Genomic DNA, 11,157 nt, shown 5'->3' with positions numbered 1-11,157 from the left:
AATACAAACATTTCAGGAAATCTAGACAGACGAGCAGAGTGAGCTTCGAGATAGAGCAAGCTATTAGTGTTACCCTGGCCGAAGGGTAAGTAGTTGGTTTGAGATCAGGATGGTTTTTGGGGGTTTGACCCTAGGATATTTATGGTCTTACCCTACGAGAAACGCGTCATACTCACTGACTTCACCAAGAAGTATCTTGCAAGCCTTACATATAACATACCCTACTCACAAGACTTCTTAAATGAAACCAGCGTATTGAGTCCCAATGTTTGACTTGAGGATTTCTCTCTTGGTCTGGTACTCCACCTCAACCACAAGTTTAACCTGGTAAAAGCATCAACATCAGGCTTGTGCCACATGTGATAAACCAAGGTCTTTCGTGATACACCCACAAAAAACATATGTTTGCCCCGTGATGCTATCCTCACCGGTCCCCAAACATCTGAATGCATGCAGTCACCCATATGCTTTAACGGCATATGTCATAAAATATCTGACTCTGATTCTATAGCTACAGCTCCACCTACAATCGTAACACCCTGTAGTGCATAGATATTTCCTCCTACCTTTTTTCCTTTTATCACTATTGAGTCGCCTTCAAACACTTTCATTTCTCCACTTTCAGACTTGTAGCTATACCTGTTACAGTCTAAAGTGCTTAATGAAATTACATTCTTCTTTAGACCCGGTACATATCTTACATCATATATGGTTCTCACAACCACATCATACATTTTGATTTTGACATTTCTAATACAATGTATTTGGCTTGAAATATCATTTCCCGTCAAAACACAACCAGCATTAATTGGCTTGTAGGTGTCAAATCATTTTCTATTTGCTATCATGTGATAAGAGCATCTGATATCTAGGATCCAAGAATCATCCGTGAGGCACTTCGAACTCGATGAAATACATAGCATAACTCCATCACTGCATTCTAAATCTCCTTCCACTACATTTGCAAATTTTGGTGGACCTTACTAATTTTCAGAATCCCCTTTCTTCCACTCCGGACATTCCGGTCTTATGTGCCCAATTTTACCGCACTTCAAAGATTTTATGTCCTTCCTCTTCCTGAATTGCAATCGAGATCCGTTCCGAGACTTATGTTTCCCATGTTCTTGGTTACTTTTCACAACAAGTCCTTCACCATATGAAGCTTCATCTCTAACCATTTTTCTTTGATGAAAATCAAGTAATGCGCTTGTTGCCTCTTCCAAATTCAGGCTTTCCTTGCCCCATGTAAGAGTGGTAATCAAGTTCTCATAAGTTTGAAATATAGGTATCGAATTTAATAGCATCAGCGCCTTGTTTTCCTCCTCAAACTTTACATCAACACGTACAAAATCACTCACAATCTGATTGAAAGTGTTGATATGCTGGTTCAAATCTGAACCCTCTACCATCTTAAAGCCAATACAGCCTTTGCTTAAGAAAGTATTTGTTTGATAAGGATGTCGACATATACCGACTTTCTAGTTTACGTCAAACTACCGCCAGAGAATCCTCATCCATGACGTGATACAACACGTCATTAGCCAAACATAGTCAAATGGTTGATAATGCCTTTTCTTCCAACTCATTCCAAGTTGCTTCATCCATACTTTCCAATTGCACTCCATACAATGCCTTCACCATCCCTTGCTGCACCAAGAGATCCTTCACTCTTCTCTACGACAAACCAAAATTTCCGATTCCATCAAATTTGACAACGTCAAATTTCATAAACGATGTTCCAGAGGCCATTACAACAGTGCTCTGATACCAATTGTTGTGTAAAAACCCTTAAAAAATGCACAATAGAATATATAATTGTTTAAAGAATCAAACACAAACAACACAACAATCTAAATGGTGAATACATAATAAATTCACAACCACAACAAGTCAATAAAGCAATAACAAGAACAATGACACCAGGATTTACGTGGTTCTACAAAAAGCCTACATTCATGAAAGCAAACGACAATAGTTCACTATCTTCTTGTCCAAATTACATAAACAATACATGAATTCTCTTAAAAGTCTCTTCAACCACACTTGACTTCCTATATACAACATATTCTATGTATATATAAGTCCCCTTGGAGGTTTGCCCCCGAAACCCAACCATATTAATGTCTAATCATTCAAAATTCAGAAATCTGCGCATGTTGTTTCGAGCCAATCAGTCAACTAATTGGGCAAATCAATCGATCGTTTCAAACATAATGTAATTGTTCTGAACTCTAGATTAATGAGTCGATTAATTTGGCCAATTAGTCGACTGATTGTTGCTACTCAAAAGATTTTCTTCATACCTTCCCTTAAAATGTGAGCCATATTCACAATAGGATCGATCATCTATATCTATCTATCTAAGATTGTCATAAAAATATCTTTAATTAGTAGATATGGATGCAAAAAGAAAATGCAGTGAATATGGAATACTTAACAAATGGTTGTCTATTATACACGATGTATTGTCGTTTAAGGATAGTGCAAAAAAACTTCCTACAAGTGTTCACTCACAATCTGAAACAAGAAATATGTATGAACTTTGGTAACCTAGGGGATTGTAAGAGGCATAGGTTGAAAAACAACGTATCATGGGATTTTCTTTGAGATAATGATGCATAACAATTTAAGAAATGGTTGAGAATCAAGTAACACAGGAAAAAGAAAAGAAAAGAGGATAGCTACAAAATAATTGCTTAAAAGAGGACAAACAATTGTCAAAACATTGAACACCTAGAGAAAAATCATGCCAAAATTTATTTGGGTTGTAAAAAAAAAAATCAAGGAAAATATTTGAATAGTCAAAAATCATAATAGTAAAAATAATTGAGCTTTGCCCACTCATAAGGCTTGGAATAATCAAGATTTCACACCCTATGTTTAGAGTAGCCTCCCTCGAAATGAATAGGTAATGCCTTGTCTAGTGCACACATGAGAGACCCCTTATAGCTCATTTGGTTTAGTGGAATAGTTATTTCTTGAAATAAGATGGAATATATTTAAATTTTGGGAATCAAGGGAATAGTTATTCCTTGTATATTCTTAATTATTTCGTTTAACATGTAATAAGAAAGGGATATATATCATCATGATGAAATTTGATAATAGTTATTTCTTATCTATTCCTTGTTGTGAACTCATAAAATGTTTTACATTGTTATCCAATTTATAGAAATAGGACAATTTTTTTAATAACTAATTATAACTACCCTATTAAAACTAATATATTCTTGAAAATGTGTATTTCACAAAATAAACGTAACCTTCGTGTTTTTATTGACAAAGCCCAACTAGTGCTCCCATATATGAGAAGATCCAAAGTAGGATTCCCAAATAATGTGGGCCAAGTGCATGTATAAAAAGAACGAAATACCTTTGAAGAAGAACAAAGTGCAAAGAGTGTGGTACACAAAAAAGGGGCACAAATGAATTTTTAAATACTTCATAAGAAACTCAAATTTCAACAATTTAGACTATTTATTTTTATATAATTTCTCATATATAATTTATCATTGTTTCTTCACGTGCATAATATAGGAAGCATTGACTATATATACGACATTATACTTTAATTAATCACACTTTTGAAGTTTTAGTCGAAGGTTTCCCTTTGTCTCGATAGGAGAAAAGTGGCAGGCATAATGTTTTTCCTTCAAACACCTATATATATTTATATATATAAGGTTTTGAATGGCAGCATCATATTGTGGGTCAACAATGTATATTAAACCTCATCATTTCCCACACATGCAACCCAGTTGCAAGCATATGCAAATAGGTACAACAATGAAGAACACTCACTATACTAAGAAAAAACATAATTTTTAGTAAGATGATAAATGTAGGTAGTGAGAATAAAACCCAAGCAAGCAAAAAACCTGGATAATTTACAAAATCCTTGCAAAACTATGTTAATGTGTTAGACACATTGTCAAATTTAACACAAAAGCCCTATTTCAAGTTCATAATACAATTATGAGAGGGTCTTGCCTCTTTTTGGGGTGGGGTGTTTGGGGTGGGAAGGAGAAAGAGCGTGCTACAACTCAACAATATTGTCGCACTGGTATAACGTAGTCATATTTCCAAAACTGGGATTGTATTAGATGTGCATTCAGTAGAATGGACTTCCTAAAATTATTACAATGGCAATGAGAAATATCATGCAGAGATTCTATGTCTTATATTTAGATTAATTTGTGTGGGTTTAAGTACAATTCAATACAATTGAACTTTGTAATGCATTTTTTTTTTTTTTTTTTTTGAAATTTGTACATATCATAACTAATGCTCAAACTCCAAACTCACAAACATAGAGTTAACGATATTAAAGTGTATCACTAGCAAAAATAAGTTTTGTTTTGACATTATATCTCAAAAATTTTCAACTCCTGTGAAGAGATTTTTATATAGAGGAATTTTTTATATATGGTTGCTTCAAAGAAAGAAAAAAATTATGAGTAGAAAAGTATGAGATATTAAGGCAAATAACTTGAGATGGCACATAATATTCTGCAAAATCACAGTAAGTTATATAAAGTCCAATTTAATGGGATGATGCTATGCATGTAGATCACAAAATCATAATGGTTTTGGTTATGTTATTCATTGCACGCAAAACAAAATTTCATTACAAGTGATGTGGCATCATAAAATTAATTAGTCGTTTCAAACTCAATCAATTTCAACAAATCCACAATATTTGAAATCAATTGTGAAAATTTATTGTGCTAGTTTTTCTTTGGGAGAAGCAAAGTTTTCTTAAAGACCAAGGACCCAATTAGTTAATAAATTTGAATGATATGAGAATAGACACTTACAAGTTTTGAAGAAGATCAAAGGATGAGGAGGAAAGAACAAGAATAAGAAGATTATAAACCATAGCTGCTAGCTAACACCTATTGAATTATGCTGCTCATAATAGAGAAGAGGAAAAAATTAAACTAAGTAGGATCAAAGATGAGGAGGAAGAGCAAGAATAAGAAGATTATGAAGCTAGCAATTAAAGTCACCTAACAAGTTGAATCTATACTACTAACAAAGAAAGAAGAAGATAGTTGAAAAGGTACTAGGATCTAGAAGAAGAAGAAGAAGAAGAAGAAGAAGGGGGAAGGGGGAGAGAGAGAGATTAAAAATAAAAAATAACAAAAAAAAACCCCTCTTTCATTCTGGTTATAAATTTTTTTGAAAGGAAACAATATTATGTATTGGGGCATACTTGTGTTTAAAATTAGAAAGTAGATGAATTGAAGGAAGCAAAATGCAAAGTGAAAGCAAAAGTAGCTAGTAGAAATTAAAAGAAAAACTTATCTGGAGTTACAAGGTTAGCTGTACTCGAAGAGAGAAACATCATTGTGCACCGGACATCTTTGAACTCCTTCTCCTACGAACTAAGAAGCCCTTCTTCTTTGTTCTACCCAGCTGATGGATTACCAGAAACTCATAAAAGCAGATATTGCTGAATTCCTTGCTCGCTACCTAGCTAGCTGCATCTTTCATTATTATTATTTTTCTAGGTCCAGTATTTAAGATTTATTATATATATATATATATATAAATATAATTTTTTTTTTCTTTCGGCCATGCCATGAGAGATAATATAATTAAAAAAATAATTAATTTTTAATCAATCAATTAAAGAATCACCAGAGATATATAAACCAGCTATACATACACGAAGTTCCCAGGAACACAAGTAAAGTGCTGCAAATATTAAAAAACAAAAACAAGCTAGAACACAGAACCTCAATAATTTAAGAATAAGTAGATAGAAATTTAATGACTAAAATTATAAATATATATATATTTAGACATATATGTAGCCATTCATTCCCACTTATTAATTATTCTACAAATCTATTAATCATAGTCTATAGCAATACTCCCTGATTAATGTTCCACCATCAAGAAGAAGAAGAAGGAGGAGGAGGAGGAGGAGGAGGAGGAGGATGAATAATACACATCTACCCAGTAGCAAGCTATAGTAAAGTCTAAACCAAAATCATATACAAGGCACAAAGCTTGAATATATTCTCCTCTTCACCTCCCTCCCTTAATTCTCCCTCTTCAGTACATCAAGCAGAGCTGATTAATTACTTTTGTTGGATCTCATTAATTCATAATTCCCTCTTTTCTACCTGCTTGTTTTATTTTTTATTTTTGTTGTTTTTTGGTTAAATACCTCTAGTACTAGTAGGGTGGTCTGCCATGAGCCCAAGCAAAGGGCTCATGGTTGAGCTGCACCCCGTTTTGAAGCAAGTTTGGTGGCAAATTATAAACTGGCATAGTTGATGATGGGTCAGGCATCCCACCCTGCTGCTGTCCTCCGCCACCCCCCACCGCCGGAGGCGACCCTCCCCCGCCTCCCCCTCCTCCCAGCGGCCCCTGCGCCGCGCCGTTCCCTTCTTCTTCCTCCTCTAGCGGCAGCCTCTCGTACGTAGCATTCGAAAAGGTGGCTGCGATCACCATCACCGGTCCTGCGGCCACGAGCGATCCCATCACGGCGCCCCCTACCACCTGGCCCTGCCCTCCCGCGAGGTATATTGTCAGCCCGGTCGCACCGGGCGGGGCGGGGCCAGGGAGGAACGCCCCGGTTAGGGAAAGAATCTCGAACCGGCCATGGAGCGCCATCACCGCCCCGGGCGCCGTCGGTTGCCGGAGGGTTACGTTCACCACCGTACCGCTTCCGCTGAGCACACACACTCCTCTTTGTCGCTTTCTCGCGAATTGGGCAATGCTTTCGGCGACATCGGCGCCGTTTGCCACCTCCATGACGTGGCTGCGGAGCGCGTTAGGGCTGTCACGAGTCACAAATATGGGCGGTTTGGGCTTATTCTTGGAGCCGGGAGGGCGGCCTCGCGGTCGGCGGGTGGCCACCTCAATTGCACCCTCCCTCGGCTCGTCACTGTTCTCTCTTTCATCTTCTTCCTCGCCGCCGCCGCTTCGGCTTCCGCCGTTTTCGTTCATGGATATTCCCAGATCTGGTTTTTTCAGCACGGGCGATCCTGTCGATGTCTCTACCCCCGGCAGACCCACCTGCCCGGTCCACCACCGGTTCGCCATGTTCGATCAACGAGAAAGGAGAAACTAAAGAGGGGAAATAAGATCAGAAAGCAGATAGATAGCTATCTAGACACACAACTATATATTGTTTAGATCTTGTTCTTAACTTTACTTATAATAATCAAGTTCTTGGTCAACAGAAAAAAGAGCTAAAGGGGTTTTCAAGCTGCTTCAACTGAAGGAAAATCAAATAGAGAGACACCCAGCTGGGATGATCCGATCAATCTGAAAACCCCAGAAGAGAGAAGAGCAGCTGCAAGAGCATCAGAGTGTGAAGGTAGCACAGAAGAAGAAGAAGAAGAAGAAGAAGAAGAAGAAGAAGAAGACGAACAAGAAGAAGAAGACAGGTAAGCTAAGAGAGTTTGATGTTAGAAATGAGTGTTCCTTGGATTGGGGTATCTATCAATCAAGGACTTGGCTGCGGGAGCTCAGGTTCATGCTCTCTCTCTCTCTCTCTCTCTCTATGTAGAAAATGTTGTCTCTTTGAGAAATGGTCAGGGCCATTGGAAATTAGGGTTAAATGTGGGGTAGCGTGCGTGTGAGGAAGTGGGAAGCACGTAGTTTTCTCGTGCCCCGACAGATCAAACACTAAATGTATCATATTATATATATATATATATATATATATATATATATATATATATATATATATACACATATAAACACACACACACACATTTATATACATAATTACATGTATGTATATATATATATATATATATATATATATATATATATATCTTTTCGTTTTCAATTTAAAAAAATAAGCTCACTTCTTTTGAAGTTTTTAACCGTTTGGGCGGGGGGTGTTGGTCAGGATTAAGAAGCTAATTAGCTTGAGAAAGTGTTTTAATTAGTGGCCATCTGCCACTCGCATTATGGCTAGTGCATCTTTTAAGACCCGGATTTGGCTCAAGTTAATTAGGAGTGCTTAGAAAGGGAATATTAATTATGTTAATTAGATTTTTAAAATATTCTTCGACTTAAACAGAGAGTAGAGAAACACGTGAAGAAAAAAAGATAGAAGTCCTCAACATGAAATTTACGACTAAGGCTACTCCAAATTGTGTAATAGGTGTTTAATCTAACTATTTTTGAATTTTATTTTCATTTCTCTCCCATTAAACTATTTTAATGATTTTTCCTCTATCCTTTCATCTTTTCAATTTATGTTAATTGAATGAGAGAAATGAAAAATAAACTCATCTTTCTCTTCTTTCCACTTTTTCCCATTTTTCTCCAAATGGTTTATCAAATTGTAGTGACAATAGAAATGATATTTGGTTGGACTTATTGGTTCTTGAACATCTCATGGGAATTCGATGGGGGCTCTATACCCTTTATATTCTATGCTCTATCCTATTGTACATTTCTTTCTTAATAACTAGAGAGAGAGAGAGAGAGAGAGAGAGAGAGAGAGAGAGAGAGAGAGAGAGAGAGTGCAAACAACTTTTAAGTGTAAATTTTGAGAGTTGCAGGTGTGGAACAATTAAAAAAAATCATAATATGCACAATGTGTTTTTCTTGGAAAGCAAGACAAAAATTTACAAAATTTTATATATCCAACTCTTATGCAATGAAAATTTGTGTCTATGTTTAGTTTAATTGGCATTTTCAAAATACAAAGATATTTATGTGTTTAAGACTATTTGTAATAAACCTTATTATACAAAAAGCCTATTTAAAAACATACATCTAGATTTTTTTTTTTTTAAAAATGACATAAGTAATAACCCAATCAAATTATTTATAGATTGATCATCATTAATTTTTTTCATAGTAAATTACTATAATATTAGAAGAAATCAATTAAAACACAATATACATATTACTGTAGCATTATAAACACTTGTACACTAATTTGGGATAGACAAAACACATTTTATAATAGAAAAAATAAAAGATAACTAGGTTTTTCATTTAATTCTATAGATATCATGACAACGTCTTATACCTTTGCGTAAGAATAATGCTAATTTTTTTGCCTAGCTAGCTACTAATTCACTTAAATCTTAAAATTTTCTTTTATCTTACTAAAACATCAATCAATAAGAAAGCCTTTCATTCGGTCTAAAATTTAATTGTTCATTCATAGAATAGTCACAAAGCCTCTTATAATGCAAGGAAATCATAGGATAGCTTTTTAGAAAAGTTTAAAAATGGTATCTATAAAACTAGCCTTTAGTACGAAGAGATTTGTACAATATTTTAGACTAAAGTTAAAGGTAACTTTAGAAATTTTAAATGATCATTAATTTTAAGTTGAAAATCACCCCAAAATTGTTACTTATTTTTTCAAGAATTAATTGGTACTATCGGTCTTAACTAAGAGATACTTTTACTTTGGAGGAATTTTCAAATACTTTTACTATGTTAGAGTTTTTTTTAATGAAAATTTTCGGGTATGAACCTTAATCAAAATCACTCATTTAGTCTTGTGTACAAATCATGCAAAAAAGAAAAAAAAAATCAAATCAGGAACAAAAAAAATAGACAAATAGAATAGCAAGAAATTAAGGCAAATGCATGGAAAATAGGTTTAATATTTAAAAGAGGAATCCTTTTTCCTTAATATACAATTGAAGAAAAGAAAGAAAAATGAAATCCCAAGGAAGAACAAATTGTGGGCTTTTAAATATTGCATTTCCCTTCAATTAATTAAATTGAATTCATTTTTATGAAATTAAAAATAAAGGGGACAAGGTGAAGCTATATGAACAAGAAAAAGGCTCAAAAACTGCAAATTGATAATAAAAAAAAAAGAGAATTAAGTCATGCTTATATAAAAGGAACTACTCTTACATGTTATGCATATGGAAATTAATTAGAATGGGTTAAATTACATCCCTGGTAGTTCTTGATTATGATTAGTCATACCTCACGGTGATCAAATGTACAGTTGAAAGTACAATATAATTAAGGAGTTGAATATTATTGTACAAACAAAAAAGTTACACAAATTCTTTTTATTCATGCATGCATACATATATATATGATGGGAGAAAGAGAGATTACCAAATGAACCATTGTTTCTTTTTTTATTTTTTGAATGACAAAAAGAAGGAATTTTATTGCCCGCATAAAAGGAAGAACCGTCAACCTAGTTAATCAAGCAAACTACTTGATAACCATCTGAAGCTACATAATTACTAGCCCAATTGAGGGAGCAATAGAGAATAGTTTTGGACCAAAGAAAAATGGCATTCAGAACCCTATTGAGTATGAGAGAACTATTTGAGCATTTCTCCTAGAATATTCTCATGTTTCTATATTTCCATATCTTCCAAGTAATAGCTATAGGGATTAACTTGGAAATCAAAGGTCCTTTCCATGGGAGGTAGACTGACCTTGATTAACTTTGTTCTTTCCAATCAACCCATTTACTATATGTCCATCTTCTCTATGCAAAAGAAGGTGGTCCATGTTTTCAAGAGGTTGCAAAAAAGCTTTCTATGGAAAGGAACATAGGAGATATTTAATTATCCTCTGTCCAGATGGAGTTCAATGGCTCAATCCAAAAACCAAGGCAGACTGGGAATCAAACGCTTGGATACTATGAACAAAGCCCTTTTAGGAAAATGGATTTGACAGTTTAGTATGGAGGACTAGAGCCTTTGGAAATTGGTGATTTGCATCAAATATAGGTATAGGGTTTTTTACTAATATCCGTCAATGTTATTAGGTTGCCTTGGGTGGAGCTTATGGAAAAATTTCTTAAAACTCAAGTTAATTATTTGGGAACACATGAAGATCAATGTGGGAGTTAGGAGAAAAACAAACTTTTGGTTGGACAAATGGGCTACAAAAGCTGCTCTTCAGGATCTCTACCTGAATCTTTTCATTTTGGCTAGAGATAGAAAAGCTAGAGTGGCAAAAGTTTTAAGCTTCCCTGATAATAGGCCCTTTTGGGATTTATCTTTCAATAGGAAGGTCAGAGGCGAGTTGGTAAATCATCTTGTTGAGTTACTATAACTGATTTACAATGCAACAGTCAAAAGGGGGACTCCAACTCATGTTCCTAGGATCTCTCCAACTCCAAAGTCTTCATGATGGTTAGCTTTTACAAACTTCTTTCTCAAAAGGACACTCATAACAACC

At 35.0% G+C, this 11,157-nt stretch overlaps 1 protein-coding gene across 1 annotated transcript; it reads right to left on the bottom strand.

Annotated features, from left to right (window-relative positions):
- Positions 1–5,824: 5,824 nt before the first annotated feature.
- On the bottom strand, positions 5,825–7,527 carry LOC131153378 (AT-hook motif nuclear-localized protein 20-like). The gene has a single exon (XM_058105648.1). The coding sequence runs from the start codon at positions 7,057–7,059 to the stop codon at positions 6,187–6,189; it is 873 nt and encodes a 290-aa protein (XP_057961631.1). The 5' UTR covers positions 7,060–7,527; the 3' UTR covers positions 5,825–6,186.
- Positions 7,528–11,157: the final 3,630 nt, after the last annotated feature.

The sequence above is a fragment of the Malania oleifera genome, chromosome 4 (genome assembly GCF_029873635.1).
Source record: "Malania oleifera isolate guangnan ecotype guangnan chromosome 4, ASM2987363v1, whole genome shotgun sequence".
Lineage (NCBI taxonomy): Eukaryota > Viridiplantae > Streptophyta > Magnoliopsida > Santalales > Ximeniaceae > Malania > Malania oleifera.
The sequence above is the reverse complement of the archived record's forward strand: the minus strand, read 5'-3'. Positions and strand labels throughout refer to the sequence as shown.